Source organism: Amia ocellicauda, chromosome 19 (genome assembly GCF_036373705.1).
Source record: "Amia ocellicauda isolate fAmiCal2 chromosome 19, fAmiCal2.hap1, whole genome shotgun sequence".
Classification (NCBI taxonomy): Eukaryota; Metazoa; Chordata; class Actinopteri; order Amiiformes; family Amiidae; genus Amia; species Amia ocellicauda.
Window position 1 is genome coordinate 20,121,921 of NC_089868.1, and position 22,718 is coordinate 20,144,638.

The 22,718-nt window shown below is 34.9% G+C and overlaps 1 protein-coding gene across 1 annotated transcript in view; it reads left to right on the plus strand.

The window, feature by feature from the left end:
• The window catches only part of LOC136714495 (dihydropyrimidine dehydrogenase [NADP(+)]), a 154,743-nt gene that overhangs the window by 115,165 nt on the left and 16,860 nt on the right, over nucleotides 1–22,718 (plus strand). Inside the window, exons 19-20 of the mRNA XM_066692023.1 lie at nucleotides 12,250–12,392; nucleotides 20,000–20,179. Coding sequence (XP_066548120.1) covers nucleotides 12,250–12,392; nucleotides 20,000–20,179 — 323 coding nt within the window. The remainder of the gene's footprint in view (nucleotides 1–12,249; nucleotides 12,393–19,999; nucleotides 20,180–22,718) is intronic.

Sequence of the window (22,718 nt, forward strand, 5' to 3'; positions counted from 1 at the left end):
TCGGAGGCTGTACGACACACCAGGAGGTCCTTGTAGCCGGCTGTGCTAGCATGTCTCCAGTAATGTTAATGCTTTACAATGCGGCGCTGGTCAGTGCTTCTAATAGTAATGGCAGATGGAACAGATTGAGTGTGAAAGAGCTAGTAATGCCCTTTTTCTTGAAATTGGCATAAAAACACACACACACGCACACATGCACACACACACACCAATGAAGCACTACTAAGAATGACTTGGGAATCAAATCCTCTTCTGCTGGTCGTGCACATGCTACACAATAACACTGTGTCTTTGCATCCGTAATTTTGTGGCATAACAAAATTCTGACATGTTGCGAAATGCTAAGAAGAGGATTTGTATGATTGCATGAGCCTCTGATTGTTTCTTATTGTGTTGTTATAGGTTAACCCGTCTGTTGTGGTGTATTGTGTATTCTGTGGAATTGAGCCAAGTATGAGGATATAGTTCTGTGCTTACTTTCTTTAAGCTGCGCGTATCGGGAAACACCATTATTATTCAGTCAATTATTGTTCTTATACAATGTTTTGCTTACGTTTGAGCTTTATATTGCCAAACTGTGGGTTGTTTGTACCCTCATGAAACGTCCAGGGAGTGACATCCCCATAAGAAGCTCATTACACAGGATAAGCCCAGTAGTCTCCCCCTCTAAACCACTTAGCAAAGCCAGCAACTGAACAATTATTGGGCACCATTACAGTCTACGGGGTCAGACGCCAAAATCCAGCTCACCGTCTTCCTGCCAACTCAGGGGAGAGATGTCAGCGTGTCAGACTCTCAGACTCGGTGAACACTGTTATACAGGCACAACACCTATTGTCACAGTTTGCGATACAGATATCATCCAAAAATGTCGTAATTTGTGGAAGTTTTCTTAATGATGAGTCATTAGCGTGCAAACTTAATCGTTTTTTTGAAGGTCTTAATGTTTTTCCTTTATGTTAATATTGTGATAAATGTAATGTTTCAAGATCTGGAGATCAATGTTTTAACATTAAAATTGAAACAAAAAGATACTTGGGATATGGACAATCAAAGCAAGTGTCTATTTTTCTCTCTTAACTACCAGCTCTGATTCAGATTTTACATGAAATGCATGCTCTTTCTATCTTGCTGTTGATGAAACTCTAATATTTTAGCTGATGTTAATCTTGATATCGGAGCCATAGTTAAAAAGGACTTGTTTAATATTACTGTTAAGGACATTTGTTTTCTCTTTATCATCTTACAAATATAATCAAGTTATTATCAGATTTCTTCCCTTGATTTCTTCACATTGAGATACAAAACCCACACTAGATGGGCTATGAAAAATGAAAAAGCAAATGGAAAGTAAATTGTGTGAGATCTTTAATGCTCATTTCAGTGAAAGGTGCTGAAGATTTTCATTAGAACATGCTTAAAAGATCAGTCCCCGGTGTTTAGCACTATCATCTCGTTGTCTTACATGACCTCCTTGAGGGAAGATGCCATTGTTTATTGACCGTATTGATCATGTGTCTTCAGATGTGATTATGTTATTGAAGCTATTGAAATTTATTTACAAGGAAGATCATGATCCTCAATTCTGGAACTCTTGTAAGGAATATATTGACCCAGACTTTGTAGACTGTTGATGTTAATTTTGTTGTGGGATTTCAATGTTATATTTAAATGTGCATCAATAGAGATTTATATGATTATGGTGTCCAGTTAAAAATAAGTTGACCATTGTCATTATATTCATTCGGAATGGTTTATGACGGGTTTATGTCTAATATAGCTGTGTAGAGAGTAAACATTACCCTTCACTTTTCACATTTCGTCTGGTATTATGGAAAGATATGTATGCATGAATATGGTATATTAAAGCACAAGAGATATCATCTCAGCGTGGTAGACTACTACGGCATTCCTTCTGTCAACTTGTTTAGTTTTTTTATCAGCTGCTGTATTGATGGCTAGTAGAGAAACAGGGTCAGGGAGGTACTGCGCATTAAAAATTAATATAGAAACTATTGCAGCAGTATTTTATGTAAGCAAAACTACTCAATGTCATATTTTTCATATTTAAGTTGCGGCTGCAGTGTTTCTTGACATCCCCAAGAGTCACCCAGCTATGAGACTAAGAAGCGGCTGGAACAGGAGCAAGCAATTGATCACTGGGCTGCTAAAGGGACAGCAGTCTGCAAATTCGTTTATGGCTACAGGGCCGAGGTTACTTTCATTTGCTATTTCAGCACATAAAACGTTCATATGCCTAAACCATATAACAACTGCTTTCTGTTGGTAACCATGAAAGGCAGGTTTTGAGAAACTGGAAAATATAAGTTTTCAAATGGACAACATAATGCATTCAATATGTATTTATTTGTTTATTTAGTTGTTTGTTTAATATCCTTACCTTGAGACCTCCATTCATTAGATCTGTGGGATGAAATAACTTATTCAAATTGTAATATATATGTTTTATTACATTTATCGTTTGCTTGAGAGAGGATTTTTTTAAGGCAGTTTGCATAAAAAGGAAAAACTGCAGTCTGTTTTTTGTAAATCAAAATACTTATTTTTCAGCCTTCACTTACAAATCATAGTATATAAAGAATTCTGTACCAATTCATCAGTGTACGATTAGCATCAAGATACAAGTTTTAACCTTTAAATAAGCTTTATTAAGCCAAGCTCTGTAGTAAAAGATGCTTCTTGTTATTTCTTTATTTGTTAATTTTGCACTGGATTTCCTTATTAAAGTTTAGAGAAGAAGACAATTTTGATATTGATACAATGTGATTCTCTGGTGAAATTTGGATATCATGAATTAAAGGCATGTATAGATTGATTTAGCACATTTTCATTCCACTAACAACATATGGTTTATTGAAACTGAGTTTTTGAAAATGTGTATTGAGGTGCACATAGTTTCCTTTGCTTAGCTATTTTTACACAAAAAGCAACTGTTTTCTTTTTTCTACTATATCTGACAACGGCTGCTGTTTTTACAGCTGATCACCATCACCAGCGTGTGCAGAGATCAGAGCCCAGATAAAGGCTATCTGACAGACATTCTGGCTCTCACCTGCCTTATACAAATCTCTACCACTCAGTTTTACTACACAGCAACAAAGAAAACAAACAAAAATGACAAGTGTTTGGTTTGAAGCATAGTCCTGTCCACAGGCTGATATTTCAGACGAGAACCTTTTATGAAATGCAAATGTTTCACCTGAAACGCGTGCCGTCCTCAGAGCAGAACAGCTCCCAGTGGCGGCAATGGCACTGTTTGACTTCTATTCAGTAAATGTTGTCTTCTAAATATTATTGTAGTGACATGTGGGAGAAAGGCAATTCATACTGCAGTGTGCATTTTTTTAGTGTCATTAATTCTCTGTAAATATCGGTTTTAACATCTCACGATTTCCTCCAGTGCCCTTGGTGACTGTAGATGAATCAAACGTTTTTATGATGGGTTTAATCAGGCATACAGGAAGACAAAAAATGGATCAAAAGCTGTTTCATTTGACATGTGTTTCATTCACTTCTGTCAAGGGCGAGATCATTTTCCACAGTTCTTTATTAAGTAATTACAGAACCATAAAAAGGTGCATCTTTACTTATTTGATAGTAGTGATTGGAGTTAGCCTGCTATCCAGGAATAACATTAATTGTATCTGAAGATGACAACATTGCAAATTACTATATATGTATATTTGTTAAACAGTTTTACTTTCACTGCTCTTGCCATGCTGGTCGAGTATAAAAAGGAAAAAGAAAACAGATTTTTATTGTTTTGCTTTCCAGTCATTTTACATATTAAGGAACTAAAACAACTTAATTGTATGATCTTAGATTTGTATACATACACATACACAGTGTGTATAATAGCTGGCCAATATTATGGCTGGTGCCTTTAATGGAAATTAGACAACCCTAACCAGAAGTCTTGACATGGCATGGCATGAACTCCACCAGGTGCTAAAAGGGATGTTGAGGATCTCAGAGAATACTAATCCATTCAAACATTTTATGGAATCACTGTTGAGGCAGACATATGACAAATAAGGAATGCATCATTTATGTTCTTTACTAAAATGCTCAGCTGAATCGAGATCAGGGAATTTTGGTTGCCATGAGAGATGCTTTACATAGTGTCTGTCATGCTCTGAAATGTTCACACAGTTCATTTTTGGTATGGCACATTTCTAGAAGTCACTAAATACATCATTTGAAATGCAAGGAATACAGAGATGTATGTATGCATCAATTCAAAGATCTGAAAAACATTTAGCAGTGTGGCACATCCATTTTGAATGGACACAAGGAGAAACATGGACAAGGATCTGTGCCTCAGACTTTCAATGGACCAAAATGGAAAGTGCCCAAACAGTTGACAGAAACTGACTTGAAAAAAGCAGAATTGAAGGCAGCATAAAGAAAATGTGTTCACCTGAATTACAATTATAGCTGTTCCTGATAATAAACTGTTAACTAGGAATCCAGAAAAAAAATAAACAAGAAACATTAAGAGAAATCCATTAAATTAGGGCATTTGAATTAGCTGTACTTTTTTATTGAAGACTAATTAACCTGGTTGCTAATAATAACCATAAGCAATTATTACTGATGGTTATTTGCCACGTTCAGAAATTCAACTGACGTCACCAGCCATCGTATCTGTTTGAGTCAACGTATTGAATTGTATTATGTATACATACAATTTCACATTTCTCTTTTGTAAGAATGAAAATCAGGCGTCTCTAGAAACCTTATGTTGTAGCACTCCGCTGGCAAAGCAGTAGAAATTACCAGTCTCCTAATATTGTGGAGAAGAAGGCTATCATTCAGGAGAATATTCAGTGAGTAATATTATCGGTTGATAATGATGGAAAACACTCCTTATATCGGCTCCATTGAATTCATTTTCTTGTCAATGTGTAATTGTAAAAACCCTCTGTTTAACCTCATTATCTTGCACAAACTAATGAATAGATATGTTATTCAGCATTTACATGAAGAAAAGTAGGAACGAGTATAGGTGTTGAAACATTATAAACAATGTGTAATCTGTTGAGAAAATGTTCATCCTTTACCAGCAATCCCATCTATTTGCTGGTCATAATAACCTGCAGAGCACCCTGAAAGCAGCACGTTTCTCAAATTTGCATTTTTATTCACTAAACAGAAACATCCATTCCCCCTGTAATAAAATACTACGGTGCGGAGATATATTTCTTCAGTCTTAGATGCAAGCTTGTGGCTGTTTAATTTAGTGCTACACGTTTCAGTAATCCTTGTAACAGTTCACCATGTTAGACTACCATGGTACAGTAAGTCAGATTAATTAAAAAGCTTGCAGAGGACTGAGTTCTCAGTATTGTCAAGATTTCAATTTTATGTTAAATATTTTCTAAAGGCCAGACCCTTAAATCTCAGGGGCTGTACCAAGCAGTGAGCTGTGAATTTAACCATAGGCTAACTGCTAATGATAAGGACGCAGTCCAAGATGAGGCGCCTGTAATACAGTCATTGGATTAGGCTATCAATCACTCCAGTCTCCAGGGAGCGGGAGGGGAGACGAAACAGTGAAAAGGGAAATTAGGAAAAGAGAGCATGACTTGAATATAATTTTTTCACTAGCTTTATCTGCTGGTCAGGCTGAATTCCCCTGGTTTTGCTCTTGAAATTCACAGCAAAGCAACAGCAGCCTTCAGGTTGTGGAAATAAAACTGACTGCTCACCATAGTTCTCCTGTGTAGTGTCTGTTTTTGCCTATGGCTCAGAAAGGATGTATGTTAAGCAATTATATGTAACAAACAAATAGATAAATATAGAAAATTGATGTGCCGGAGTCTAATAGCTCTGAGTTTTTGTAAAGTCATGCAGATATTAAGGTATTACAGCTGTATTCATATAAACTAAATCTTAAGTTGCATCCAAGAAACATTGTTTCTTCTCATTCTGCAGGTCATGATCTTACATGATGTTGTTGTCTATGCTTCAGCATTTATATTTGCTTGTTGTAGTGATTTTTTTATTATAATACCAAAAACATGTTCAAAGCTATGTTCAGATATCATGGTATTACAAGCACAAGTGCTAAAGTGCTCAATAAATGACTAGTTTTAAGGCAGCAGTTATGAAAGATCTAGGGCGGGATTAAATAAAAAATGTTTGCACTCCACTGAAGACAGAAACAACAGGAATGTTGCTGTTTGTTTTCTTGTATTAAATCAAAAATATATTCTGCTGCAAATCCAGCAGAGACATCCTTCATAGGTGTGGCTTACAAAATGGACAGGCACTAAGATATCCAGTTTGATCCTATCACAGCAGTTTGTATTCAGATTAAAATAGGGGGTGGAATCTATGAGACATCTTTGCAAGAAGGAAAAAAAAAAAAACCTTCTGAGGGTATGTAAACAAATTGTTAACCCCTACTGTTGTGTTTGAAATGCCCTGCAATTTTAGGGGATAATCTTTTGTTCATCCACCATGTGAATGTATATATTTGTCCATACCTTGCTTTCTTTAGCATCAGTTTGTGATTACTGAATTGTGATGTATTAAATTACAATACATTTTAAAAACTGCAACATAAATATAAGCCACATAAAATAATAATAATATGAAGAAGAAACTGATATCCTTCATATGTTATATGTGAAGTGTTTTCTGTTTTCCATGGGTTTAGCTGTTGTTGCACTACTGTTAGATTGTGGCAAAGCTATTTACAAATATTTGTATGTTAATTTATTTTGTTTTCCTTCATTGATTAACAAAGGTTACCTTATATATATAGCAGGCTTCAGATACATGAAAACTCAGCCACCATGGTTTTAACTATGCCAACTATGTTGGCAAAATCTGGCATGACTTTCTGCCAACATTCAGCTGATTAGTACATTTATATTGAATCAAACATGGCTTACAATGCAGATCCAACACAATGACTAACATGGTAGTAAAATAGTAAACTCTAACTGTAGAGGTTCTTGGATATGTTAGTAATTAAAGCACATGGAGGACAATGCATGCTCTCTAAGAAATTGCAGAATCATGTTACATTAAATACACTAGGGAACTTAATTAAATGCTTAGAAAACATGTTTGTGGGCTGCACACACTTCCAGCTGTAGTATCCATACATTTTACATCATGAAACATTTCATTTTAAAAAGAGGACTACAAGCAGCATTATAAATGTGTACACCACTGGCATCTTGCAGATGTTGTTGTAGTTGTACATCACTAGGTCACTATTCTGAGTGCAGAAAATCAACGCTGAGTTGTTCTTTTGACTTGTATCTCTGTCAATTGTTCAAATGTATTGTATTGTATATTTTTAAAGGAAACAAAATACACTTCAGAGCTGAAAGAAATGACTGTTTCTTTAATCTCGTCTAGAGAACAATAATCACAGCATTTGCTAAAGCCTGTGGTTAGGGCCGTTTGGGTAAGGATTCATGACATGCTCCCTGGGAGCTAAATATTGACAAGCATGCTCTGGCAAGCAAGATCAGGCTTGCTAAATTAACACGGTCCAAGTTCTTGCATTGGTGCTGTAACCCAGGGAAGAAACCTTTATCTCAACATGTTAAATGAAAACCTCTGTGATCTGTACTTTAAATTCAGTTCTTCAGAGGATATAGTGGACAGTTCTGACAATTAGAGGTTTGGTGAGCAGCTGGGCTTCAAAATGGTGTGGATTAATTTCAGGAGAATTCTTTATCCATCTTCTCTCACAGAATTATACTTGACCTGCAGTGTATAGAAGTGAGTAGAGTTAACTCAGTGCTAAATGTAACACATTTATTATGACTTCCTGTAGGATGGAAATGTTTTTGTTGATGTTTAACAATAACAATATTTGTATTACTTTCTCTATATTTAGACAAATGTCTTATGGTAATTTAGTCAATTTGTTAATTTGGTCCTTAGAAAACTATTTAATTTATGATACAGGAAAACAAAGGGACTCTGAAAATAGCTGCATTATAATTTAATTAACAAGATATCGGAGAAACGAAATTAGAACAATTAATCAGGCAATGCAAGTAAAACAGTGATAATTGAACTGCAAGGGCGTTAATTAAGTCACAAAAAAGCAGGAAGTTCATAGCAACAATGAAATACAGATTGTTCTCAAATAAATCCTTTCCTAATTAAATGAACTTTTATCAAATGATTGAAATGTATAAAGTGACTCAGTGTGTATGCTGTGTACTGGGTTTTGTACTATCTTATGTCAGGCCTTGAAAGGGGAAAAAACAAACCAAAAAAATAATGTTTCCATAAAGTAGATTAATGATCAGGATCAGGTTGTAAATGTAATTGTATTTATTGATGATGGTGTATTTCTTTATTATTTAGCTTTACCCTTCAATACCAAGATGTTTTGTGTGTCTTATTGTTTGTACTTCATTGACTTTATTGTCTCTGGTTTGTTTCTTTCAAAGTGATTTAATATGGATATGATTGGATGAAGAGCCTTTTCTTTCATTTGTTCAGTAATATATACATATACATATATATTGTAGTGTTCCCTCCAGTATTGATCTATAAAACAGTGTGTATGTCACAGAGTGAGTGTTGTATGTCATTTCCTGTTACAATTTTTCTGAAAGAGTAGGAATAAAACAAAACAGTAAACAAACGACACAATTTGTGGAAATTTAAATGGATCAAAATAGTAAATACTCTGAACAGTGTTTTTCAATCCAATGTCACCCCTGCTCAGCTTACTCCAAATGAAGCTGAAATACAAAAACAGTGGTTCTTGCTGGCAGTTTTCCTTCTAGTCTTGTATGTATATTGAAATCTGGTAGCCTTTTCAGACACAGAATACCAAACACACATATCAAACACTGAATTATGCATCTTCAACCTAAGATAATAATTGCTGATATCCGAATGAAGCTGCTTTGTCCTTTGAAAAGGGAAGGCCATGTGCTGAAGAGGTTTTCATTATTCTATTGAAATCTAGCTCAGTCTTGCATTCTACAGTTTCATTAAATCAATGAATTAATCGCAGCTTTTTAATATTATCTTATTTAAAAAGAACTGCTTCTGTTTATCTGTGTCGAGGTAGCTCTGTAACAAGGTTTTTGCAAGGGAAAGCTTGGATGTTTTGATGGTAAATAGTGTCTCTTGAAATAAGGATCTGGTTCCAGTGTGCAAACACATGGACTTTTTCCTTTTTTTAGGATGGTGCTTAACTGCACAATTCTATTAAACCACTGCTTTATCAGGTAATTGTTTAAACATAATGCCATTGCACTGTCAAAGGGAAAGGTGAACTGATGACATTTGCAAATGTCAAAATTATCTTAACACTTTTATTACACTATATATTTTTTAAAAGAACTATGTCCAGGGCATTTCATGACAATTATTTTTGTTGAAATTGGTAATTTAAATAAATTGCTAATTATCTTAGTATGTCAGTCCTGAAATCTACTAATGAGTATTAGGCTAAATGTGGCCTATTGTGGCCACCTATGGGTTGGATAGATGAAAAACAGACACCAAACGGTTTATTAATTCTTAGCTTGAACAAAGAGGGGGGTTTGGAAGGGGAACTGAGTAACACAAGTTACATTTTTAAACTACAAGTTACATTGCTTATATATATATATATATATATATATATATATATATATATATATATATATATATGAGGGAGAGGGAGAGAGGTATGTAAATTAATCTTTGAAGGATGTGTTGGAATTCAAAAAATGTGTAATATTCTGATTTTCTGATTTTGTAGTTTTTGTTTTTATTTGTTTTTATAATGTATTAGCTGTGTTAGAACATGCAGTTTCTGAATGTACAATTGTACTGTTTTACTTAGGGTCCAGAAAACAAGGTTGTGTCTTTCACATACTTATCTTCAAATGCGTGCATAACATTGTAATAAACCATTTACACACTATAAACGCTTCTGTAAAATAGTCTTCTGGTAGACTTTATTATATTAATACACAGACTATACAGTGTCATATATGTAGATATTTGATATCTGATAGTAGACAATCAACTGATAGTATAGTTAACCAATAATTAGATAAAAATGTCTATCTAATTACACCCCCTCCACTTACCAAATTCTGTGGCAGTATCTGTCTGCTTTATGTCAGTCAGATAAATGTCAGTCTGTGCTGAGTCAGTCTCTCAATAAAATCATGGAGATCTGGTGATGATTTTCTCATTTATTCATAAATGTATTCCATTAAAAGGACACACTTGCAATCAGGTGATATGGAGCAGTGTATTGCCTAGTTAGTGTGCCATTGTTTAATTCTTCCAGTGAAGAGAAATGTGTTGAGAGCAAATCTCATTAGTTGATTTTTGTTTTGTAGATTTGCTCTTAACGAGTCTTATTTTACACTCAAAGAACTATAGGGCAGCACACTGACAGAATAGTTAATTACTCTAACAGGTATATCGCACTGTATCATCTGACACCTCGACACATTTAAAGTGTGTCGTTTTAATGCATTGGAATCAACTGTGTAATTCATCATGAGATCGCAGTCATTTCATTGAGGGCCGGACCTAGATTAACAACACTAATTACACCTTTAAAGGCATGAAGGGACAGCAAAAATAAATGTCAAATATTAGTGTGTAGTATTTCTGTCTTTTCATTATATGACTTGCCCTTTAGATTGTGTCAATACAAGATGAATAAGTAGCTTATGGTATTTTAATATAGGGTATATGTGTATCGTCTGCCTCATAATCCTCAAGCAAGGTTTATAACTGCAGTACGAAAATAAGAGATGGACCCGTGCCTGGTGTAGTTAATAGATCTGTCTTCTATTTCTTGCTCTCCGTCGTCAACATAATCTAGAATGGACGTGTGGCATGTGAAACTTGTGGGATAACATCACATAAAACAAAACCCTGTCTGTTACAGCAACTACTTGACTTGGCTTAAGTGAGATGAGGTTTTCATTTTGAATTCACCTTCCAAACGCTATTCATGTTTATGCAGTTTGCCTTTTGAAATTATTGGGATATCCGAATAGAACAATAATGAATAATTCAACCTGAAGCACCATCAATTCAAGGAACAGAAACAAAACAAAAAAATTGCAAGTCATCAAGAAAAACATGAGGCAGAGAACATAAATATTTACAGCATTAACCAGCCATAAATAATATCTATATATAAAACTGTTAGTCTTGTGATTCAATTAATCTTTCCCTTTTTAGTCTTACATTAATAATAAAATCGTTTAGCATGCACAGTAAAGCTGTCACTTTCTGAAGTCCAGCAACAGGACTTTGCAGCCAAGAAATCAAAATTAGTGTAGACAATGTGTAGCTGTGATCAATGAAAGGAAACCCTCTTGCTAAATGAGGTTAAATCTAATGTGATAAACGCTTCCATCTGTCAGCGTGATTGGAGCAGAGGTTTTAATTCCTTAGGGACTTCAAAGCACAGGTAAATAAATAACTGATGTAATATTAGGAGAAATAACAGACTTCAGGGGCTCTTTGCCAAATATAGATCTGTACACTATAGACTTTCCATATTTTTGTTTTAAATGATAATTTAGTGACCTCGTGAAGGGCAAGAGTGCACTGGTTTGAAGTCAATTATAAAAATGTGCAAAGTAGACATTTGGTGGATATCCTCAGTGCAACATCAAAGTGTCTTTTGGTTTTGTTTGTCAGTGTTAACAGCTGTATTAAGCTTTTATTAGCAACAGTCTGGGTTGAGCAAAAGAATCAAATAAAAATAGATAAATTAGCAAGAAAATTCTTTACTCACTTAAATTGATTATATATTTTCAGTGTTGCAATGGTTGACCAGTTGGTGATTTCTACCAGTTCAGCCTTTAATCAACATTCACGACATGTTGTTTTAAGTACACATCTCTCTGTGAATATCCTTTTTTCTGACCTGTACATGTGAACTGATTTGAGGTGGTCTTTATGCACACCTGATTTGCATGAAAATACCGTTTAAAACACCAAACACACAACTGTTTATTACAAATATAAAATACATGTTGTTGAGTGGCGTCTTTTTTGTAGTTTGCAATATAGTTTGAATAGGTTTTAATACTAGGCCTAATCAACATTGTAATTGGTATACATCTTCTCCAGAATATGGTTATTGATCCTTTTTGTCCTAATAAGGAAAATGACGAAGTAGCTGATGGAAACTAAATGGTTTGTTTTAATTGGTTCTACCGATAGTGACCTGTAAACCTTTTTTTAATGTTTTTATTTTAATTTCTGCAGGAAATGCCATCCGACCAATCGCACTGAGAGCTGTGTCTGCCATTGCCAGGGCTATACCAGGTTTTCCTATTCTAGCAACCGGGGGAATTGATTCAGCTGAGGTGGGCCTACAGTTTCTACAGGCTGGTGCTTCTGTGTTACAGGTAACTACTGTTATTTAAATTGCTATTTAAATTTGAAAGCTGTTGAAGCAATTCCCTTTACGTACACAACCTAAAAGCAAGTACTGTTATCCATGGTGAATCCCCCAGTATAATAGATTCTAAATCCACATGTAGGCTCTGTCTCATTCACATTTTTCTTTCAGAGAGTGTCTGCTCTTGCCAGCTTCCCTATGATTGTTTTTTTTTTTATTTTAATGACAGAATGTGTAGTGTTTTCTCTTCGTGGAGAGTTAGAAAAGGCTGTGTTCTTAAATATGGTTTCTAGTACCGGCGTAACATGAAAAATATTAAACTTATTAAATTATTATTGAATATTAAATATTCAGAAGAAATATGAAGACGTTAACTGCTTTAGAATTCAAATTTTAATGTCATGTTGATTTTATTAATTCTGAGTCTCTGGAACTGCTTTATTTCATGAACTGTATGCACAATGAATAACTGCCGAGAATTAATATATTTTCAGTGTGTTTCAACCATTTTAATCTGTTTAGCAATTTATTTCCTCCTTCTGCAAATTCTTCACCTGATATGTAGAGCTTTCATAAGTCATATATATATATATGTGTGTGTGTGTTTTAAATCCTGTCATTAAATATACAAATAAACGTATGACATTCTGGAGGTTCAATTGTATTTTTAACCTATTCTTTGAAATACATGTAGTGTTTTTGAAATAAGTCAGTGGCATACTTGTGATTTTATTTCTATGCATGTTTAATTTGGTCTGCAATGTGACTTGGCCTTGTTTTACAAGGACACAAGAAACAGGTCTTGACTCTTTTGTTTCCCTTCAAACATTTGAGATATCTGTAGGTGATTAAGGAACTATTGAAGTGAAATGCCTGATCTGCATCCAGTAGTAACTCATTTGCTCCAGCACTCAAGGGAAAGAGGGGGAGGGAAAAAATCACTAATTCATTATTTTATAATTAGGGGAACATCTTTTTTGACTAATTAGGCAGAATTTCCTTTAGGAACCCTAGTTTTATGTTCTTTTAGGTTTGTTCCAAATCAAAAGGAAATTGAAGATAAAAACATTAAAGCTTGAAGCCATATATAAGGATTTGTTTGTTTGTTTGTTTTGTTTGAAGGAATATAAATCCGTCCTTAAGCATCTTACATTTGGATTTAGAAAAATGAATTTAAAAAACAAATATTCCTTTTTTTAAACCGCTGCCAAAACAAAACAGGGTAATGTGTGTGTATGTGTGTTTCATATTATTTATATATATATATATATGTGTGTGTGTGTGTGTGTGTGTGTGTGTGTCAACTGAATCTGTTAATTAGTAAATGGTGTAAACAATTAACAAAATGTAGAGTGAACAAGCTGATTGACAGTAACCGTAACAATACATAAGTCATCGTTCTCTTCCTTTCTTTGAATTAAGAAGAAAGGTGATTAATCAAATGTGGCCATTCATGGCTGAAATACACCTGGGGCCGGTTGTACTAAACGGATCTAGTCCCGGATCCAGGCTCTTGATCTTGAGTTGTGACGTTTTTGACGGTGATAAATCCACAGCAAGTTGTGTAATTCATACAGTGTCTTTGGTAATTGATTCTTTAATGAATCCATATGCTTTCTGCTGGCAACCACATAAAGGAAGATTTCTACAAAAAAATGAGAAACGACATGTGAAACTCTATAAGAATAAAATACAAAACAAATTACGAGCTAAATGTAGCAAATCAATGGTTGGATATATACCAGGTAACCATACATGAGTAGCCTACTTCACCAGTTTGGGGGAATAGTTACTGGAGGGCATAGTGGTGGCAGTAATGTGAGAGTGAGAGTAATGTATGCGTTTTCATACATATACTGTACCTATAAGCTATATTATATAAAATGGTATGTATGCTAAATAGGTTGCAAATAACCTAATAAGTAAAATGGGTCACTATAGTAAAAGATACATCAATCTCTCTTTATAGACATTGTAGTGTAAATGTATGATCAAAGTTAACGTGAGCATAATATATTTGTATATCTTTGTATTATTAGAATCAAAAAATAAATCACGTAATATTTCATAAAAAATATTATCGATGGCTGTCATACGTTCCACATGTTAAATTTTTTTAATTTTAAATGTTAACACCCCTTCCTTTTACTGATTCGTAACAACTAAAGCCTCTTCCTCTTGGCAAGTCCAAGTTTTAAACATCTTTTCTACATTTGGACGGGAAAAATGCTGTTACTCCCTTAGTTACCATGCGTTCTGCTTAATAAGCGGATAAAGGCATCAGATCCCTTGAGCCTGAGCCAGATCTACTCCGTACGATGCTGTACTTTATGATCTGACTCCAGTGAGCTCAGATCCAGTCTGAATTTTTGATCTCATTAGTGCTGCTGCCCCCTGGGGTTCACAACTAAAGGAATTTCTACTCTACTGTAGCTTTTTCTTCCAGCCAAAGCCTTCATTATGTAATCTGATTAATTTATATAAATTAAATTATTCACTTGCTAAAACTATACGCTGCAAGAGATCTAGATCTTTGGCTGCCACAGTCCAATCTTCACAGGATAACCAATGCAACTCAGATTACCTTCCGTTTAAATATTACACATTGATGATGTGTCATCTGTGTTGGGAAGCCAGGTATCCATCTTTCTCTGTGATTAGTATGTCACCGAACACATTTATTTTCAAAACAAACTGAGTGAAACAGCGGGTCACCATTCATCTGAAAATGGCGATTCTATAAATTCAGTTCTGTGCTACTTTTTGTATTAATCCATTTCAACCCTTTTTAGCACACATTATAGGTAAGTCTAGAATGGGGTGAGATTGATTAACGGAAACCCATACAGAATGGCTTTTTATTTTTTCCTAAAACAAAATCATCAATCAAACGCCGTGCTGCACTTCCCTACAGCACTGCGTAACAAGCAGCACCAATGCTTTGATTGTAAGTAATGAATCTTTTGAAAACATATCAAAGTATAATTGAAAGAAAATTATCAACACTGCACAGAATGTTTAAAGTACCTGCTTTGCTGAGGAGATGTTGTGATCCACTTGTAGATCAATACTCAGTAGTTAATTCATTACGAAAAAAACATTAAGTTACAATTACCCCCAGAGGTTTTACCCTACTTGGTAAGTCTATTGACTTCCACCACATTTTTCTCATAAGGACACTTTAGCTATTATTTCTCTCTGAAGTACAGAAAAGATGTAAAAAAGGAATAAATATAGATAAATCAGAATAATTGAAATCTCTATCCCAAAGATGCTGACGTTTGCAGGAGAAAGATTTGCTGAAAATCCCTGTGATTCAGTTGATGTTTCGAGTTTAATTATCACATAAATAAACAGAATTCAGCGAGATAAACATCATTTAAGTATGCCAACTTGTTGCCTGAAACCCCCACTGTTACATAACAAAAATAACACATTAACAATCTTAACAAATGGATTTGAAGGTAGATTTGTCAGATTGTGAAATCCATGCATGTAACAGAGTGTGGTCCTGCTGTAAGGGGTGGAAGTGTTGCATAATAACCCCAAAACTACCTTTGCTCTATATTTTCTGAAGGATTTTTGAGAGGTGACTGATATATAAGGAAAATGCTTGTGTGGGGGTTATAAAAGGCCACAGAACCTTTTAATGGAATAATATGATGGGATTTCAGAGTTTTGTTATTCCTAAAAGAAATGCATGAGTTATTGTTTCCTTTTGAATAGGATTTATGTTTAGTGAAGCTTGAAATGTTACTGCAAAACACTTAAATAACACTGTCAATAATTGTTGTAGGCAACAATGGAGGATAGGGGTTAAGTGTTATTCTTTTGAAAGTTAAAAATGAAAGTCACAGAATGAAAGCGTTACTTTTTTTTTTTTCTCAATTCCCCATTGTGAATTCCTGAAGTACATTTCTAATATATCCGTTACAGGTAACGCTTTATTTGGATAATCATTATGATGGCATTATTAATGGCACAGGTTCTTAACTTCTATAATTGTTAATCTAAAGTCAATAGGAGCAGAAGGCTGAAAAAATAAGTGTTTTCAACCAGATTCATTCCCCTATTCATCGACACCTCATAGCCTTCAGGCATTATTTATTACACATTGCATACATATTGATTTTGATCCACATATCGCAGAATGATAATTTATGTTAATTGAGAATACATTAAAGCTTTATATGTGGACCTGAAAATAAAACCACCAGATTATATGCTATAATTTTACTGGTGCAGGATGTGTACATCTGCTATTTTGTCAATTAGGGCTGGAAAACTTTTTTGTGTTCTGTCGCCTGGCTGTATTAAACTTTTGCTCTTTCGGGGAAGTGAGATGGTGTTCTGCTAAATGCTAGAATTTTATCACTTGAAATAAAAAAGCTGCTGCAGAGACCAGGGAATATAAAAGCATTTGAGATCTCAGAAGGAGTTTAAATCAATGCACTGCCACAGTTACAGAGCAGATGAAAGAGCCTGCTGTCTCAATTGCCTGGAAACTAGTTAGAAATTCTCACTTCGATTTATTTTGGGAGTCAGTTATATTAGTACTAAATGCAATGTACGAGGACACTGCATCTTTGATGTTCAGAGGCAAATGAAAACTAGTAATGGAGGGAGCTGGTAGAGCTATAGGAAGCAGATTTATGCATAGGCCATTTTTGAGGATACACCATTTATTTTTTAGGTCTTAATTATTATGGCAGAAAATAAATCACTTCTATGATGTGCTGCATGTGCTTATATATATATATACATACATACAAGTGTTTGTTTAATTAAAACTATTATTATTATTATTATTATTATTAGTAGTAGTAGTAGTAGTAGTATTAGTATTAGTATTATTAGTATATAAGATGATTTCAAGACTTCCATCATTGAATTCAGTGCTAGGTTAGAATAAAAAAAACATGTTTACACTTAAATAACATTTAGAGGAAGAAAATCTTCAAATGTTGCCAATAATTGCTGTAAAATCTCTTAGTCTGTGGGAGGAATAAAAACTCTAATTAATGCTTACTGTATTTCTCTGGAGAAATAGAATTTGTCTAATATAAATGGGCTTCATGGAGATGTACTCATGAGCACATCTTATGATTCTGCTCCCTCCTTTTCTCAAATGAACGATGGAATTCCACCGATTTCAGCCTTGATTTTTAATAATCGTTCGGATAATAGGAGGAAAGCTTTTCTCACCCTGGTTTGTAATTCCTATTACTTGGCATATTTTCAAGTGAATCTTTAAATTGCCCCTCTAACATTTCGTATTGTTCTCACTGAGGTCCTCCCCCCCCCCCCCCCCGACACACACACTTTTTTTCCTGAATAATACCTTTTTTTTTGGTAACAATGTATGTATAGGCAAGCTTGTATCTTAACAGCTCACAATAGCAAGCTGTATGCAAATCAGAATACTAATGAAAACATTGCTCTGAACAAGAAGTGGTTAGAGTAAATAAATCTATTATCTCTGCATGGGGCTTTCTCACTGAAATTTCTTTTTAAATAAATAAATGGAACAGCTGTGAATGTAACAAGAAATAATGTTTCATAAATATTTTACAGCTTTGGTATTAAAAAAAAAAACTTTAGTACAGCATATAACAAGCCACAAGCCTGTTTTCCGGCTCTCCACCTATAGATTAATTTTTCATCTAATTTCCTGGTACCCTGTTCTCGTCAATGTTGAGTGATACTTTTGTACTGATTTCAGACAGCAGTTTCAGAGATGATTAAAATAAATGTGTGGCTGTCTGTCAAACAGGAATCCCCTTTTTCATTCACCTTTCAGATTTATTTTTTATTTAGTCTGTAATAACATGGAAACAGTCGAACAGAATTTACTGGCAGTAGGAGAACATATTTTATACAGGACTTCATGCCATTATATGAATTATAACTAGTTGGCTAGTATGGCTATTTTATGCTTTAACATGAGTAAATATATTAGATTATTAGATAATGGATATGTTTACCAATGGGATGCATTCTACACATTCATAAATAACTGACTATCAATACAAAAAAGCAAAAGAATGCTATTACAAGTTTCCAACTGATTCCATACAAATGCATTTCTTTCCTTTTTGTCTCTACTTCATTTATGTATTTTTTCCCTTTTTCTTTTTGTCTGGCTCAGTAGCTTGCTAACTGGCTTTAGAAAATTGAGTTCATTTTCAAGAGCAATGCTTACTCTCTTCCACTGCTGCCAAGATCACATTTTAAGTATTTTAAAATAAATGGTATCAGAGCTATAATCAAGTTGAGAGAATTTGGATATCTCCATTTCAGAACACCCTCAAAAGTCTGATAACTTCTGCTTCTGTAATATAGTTTCTGGGAATCCTTTCTCCAAGCTGCAGAACCCGAGGAGTTGTAACACTGTTGCACTGGCTTTGGTCAATTAAGCCTCGTTTACCTCAGAGCTGGATAAACATGGTGCAGCATAAATTTGCCTTCCCAGTGCACTTCCTGGCAACTGTTGAAAAGGTTTTTCCAACATGAGATTTTGCATGACAGATTCACAGTAATACAACCTTAAACAAACAATCCAGATATTTTAAACTATTTATTTATACATGAGGTTATCCTTGCAGTATTTTATTATGTTTTCTGTTAAAACAGGAATGGCAATTTATAAAGCAAAATAATATCTATTTTTGATTTAATCTGGTTTTGACTGTATTCTCAATGCCTAGGCAAACATCATTATTCCTCATTGTCTACAGAGCTTTTGGTGTGTGTGTGTGTGTGTGTGTGTATGTATATATATATATATATATATATATATATATATATATGACCACTCTATATAATCTGATATCAGCCAGTTTTGAACTTATGAAAATACAGTTCATTTTGAAAAGACACTGTCTAACAGATTTACGACCAAATCGATCTCTGTAACCAGTAAACTGTCAGAATAAGTACAAATGTATCCGAGTATAGTTTTTTTCTGAGAAGAAGCAACCATTACACTACATCCAAAACATCTATAAATATCCAATGCCTACTGCTGCATCTTTGCTCGTCTTGAGTGCCAATTTTGCCACCAGATAGCTTTTTCCATATTTCATGCCATTTGTTTTTGTTTACATTCATATTACTGAGTCAACTTTAGGAGCCCCAACAATGACAAATACATTTCCAACATGGAGGTCTCATTTGTGATGGTCAGTGTCTTGTGGGAATGTTTGCAGTAGGCAGACTAACTACCAAAGATCTTATTTTTTATAATATTAATGATGCTTTCATTCAATCAGTCAGTCAGTCAGTTATTTTTGTTTGTATTTATGGATGGATGTAGCAATTACCAAGCATGATTTATGCATAGATACCCAGGAAGTCTATTATTTTGTATCCTGTAGACTAGCTACATCGGTCCTTTCTTCTAGCTACTGCGATTGTTGCATCTCAAATGTTGCCATGGAAAAACATCTGGCACAGAAACTCCTTATAGCTGTTGTACGACCATTTCATTTTTCTAAAAGTTGTTCAAGACTGTATAATTTGTATTGTCCCCAAGGAACCACAACCATGACATTTTACATTATTTCCTTCTGTAGCCTTTTCTTGCCTCACTGGTGTGTATTTCCGTGTTGACAGGTGTGCAGTGCTATTCAGAACCAGGACTTCACTTTGATTGAGGATTACTGCACAGGGTTGAAGGCGCTGCTGTACCTACAGAGTATCGACGAGCTGAAGGACTGGGATGGGCAGACCCCCCCCACGCCTTGCCATCAGAAAGGCAAAACAATTCTCAAGGTGTCTGACCTCGTGGGAAAGGTGAGTTTTACCCTTAAACACAGTCTTAACTGTAGGCGTGAGTGGCAGTCTCCTTCCACACAGACAATATTGTGTCCAAACTGCAGTATGTTGATTTAATGAGCTAGGACTGGGATATAGCTACTCTTGCTAGTTCAAATATTATGTCTTACTGTATATTTTATTTATTTAATTAACTACTTAGATAAATTGGTTTGGAGACATTTTAAAATAAATGTTTTTCATTGGCTAGCCTCAAAGATATACATTTGTATTTTTGTGAGTTTGATTTTGCATATCAACATTTGTTTTAAAGGTTATAAATACACAACATCTCAGAAGACCACTCAAAATGATATTTGATTAAGAATTACTTAATGACATGAAAGTATTTACAACAAAATGTTATGTCTGTATAGCTATAAAATATGTAAAATATGTTCTCTCTTCAAATCATTGCAATTTTATAGTGAAAGTAAGTCTGAAATGAAATAGCGAGTTGTTGTTTCAGTGCCATTTTTTTTCATTTGCTTGAACATGAAGACCTCCATTTTAATGATCTAAATAGCTGTGCAACCAAGTGCAGGTATGTATGTTCTCCTGGCTTGTGTCACGGTAATACAAAATCTGAAAGGTCACATATGCCAAGTCTGACTTACAGTGGGAAGAATTACATTGCAGAACCTGCCACAGGTGCCACTAATAACAAGAGCAAAGTTTAAAAAAAAAAAAAATACTTTGTTGACTTCCCCATTAAAGTATTTTTACGCAAACTTTATCCATGAAGGAAGGTGGAAAATCTTTGTTAAACAATTGAAGACAGACAGGGGTTTTGTCAGTACCAATAATTACACACATTTATATCTTAAGAAGGGTTTTTTTGTTTTCTGTTTCCTGTCAAACTTATCGTAGATTGTCTTATTGCTGTACTATATCAAAAATTCTTAATACCACCTCCACCTATCGCTTCATAATCCCACAGTACTAAGTGGACCATAATGCTAGTAGAAGGTATCTATTCTTTTATATCCTTTTCAAATGAATTGTACATTTTGCATAAGCCAGAGGTTTATATATAGTTGTCCCTTCTTAGTTAGGATTTCACAAAGATTTACAGGTGTCGTAATACAGTACTACTTGCTTACAGTATATATATATTTATGGATGCTCTTCCTTAATATTTGTATCCATGAGGTGTGACAAGTGCCAGTGCATATTTATTGTTCTGTTTGTGTTAAACAGTGTAAAATGTATCCAAGAAAATGGTTAGCATCTGTTAAGCAGGCAGATAGGAAAGTGGAAATAAACAACGCATTACATATGTTGTACAACCTGTCGAAACCGTATTTTTTAATCTTTGTGTTTCTTTTAAAGAAATATGTGGCCGTGTATGAATTAACGAATGCCGGCACACTCCTCTCTGAATAGAGCATTATAATTCCTTATCAGATGGTAGCCTGCTCGCTCATACAATGCAGGAATCAAAGCTTTGTAGCCTGCGTGAGGTCTCGAGTATCGCAGGAGGGCCTTCTGTGTTTGACTTCAAATGGCAGATAGGAATTAAAATACATGCAAATAGATAGGCAAGCATAAAGGATGGAGGTTAGACTAATACATGCTTTCCAGTTATTGACTTTCATTATGCGCTGCAATAAAAGGGAAAGTCCTATATGTGCATTTGGAAAGTGTAGCTGTGCCATGTCATGTAGAAACAACATCATCACACCAGGTAGGAAAAAAAACAGAATACCGCAGGCTATAATGTGTAGAAAATACTCAAATCACTGTGGGATCACACAATGCTAAAAGTCATCTACTGCATGTCAGCAAAAGGTTAAGATGATAGATTCAAGGCAAATTAAATATCAAAACAATGTTCGCATGATTTTACTTCTTTGGGCATGTACAAATTTGAAATATTTCACCTTTTCCCGATGAGGCCTTTTCCACCCCCACCTTCCAATGTGCTAGAAATACAATATTACACGTGTAAACCTTTTCACATTCCTCACCGCTGCAGCACAGTAGCAGACGTAGTGGTAGCAGTCATTTTGCACAGTAATTGAGAAGAGTGCACGGATTGCTTTTCGCATGGCTCAGATTGTTTCCTTCCTTGTGGACAGAGCTGCTCTTTAAAAAACGAATGACACTCGGCTGACCCATAGCATACGCCGTTCAATGAAATCTGCAAAAATACCGAGCTCTTTTCAAATTCCCAAACCAGATGCCTGTCAGAAAGGCAGTCAATCTGAGAGGTAAGGGGCTCGCCCATTGTGTGGCCTGAGTACAGAGACAAGAAGTGACAGCTTGCCTGCAGCTCTCCTACATGGGCAGTGGGTGTCCAGCTACTTCGGCGGCAGAGTTTGCCAGCGGTACGTCTCAAACACTACACAGCACAGGTACACAGAGAAGGATACATACACCACAGCAGGGGGTGCTTACATTACATTGTTGTTGTACATTACATTGTCTGACAGAGGTATAGAAGAAGACATCTATTACCTAAAAAGTGTAAGAGTACAAAATAATGGGGGGTTTAGGCAGGCTGAATAAAGTGTAA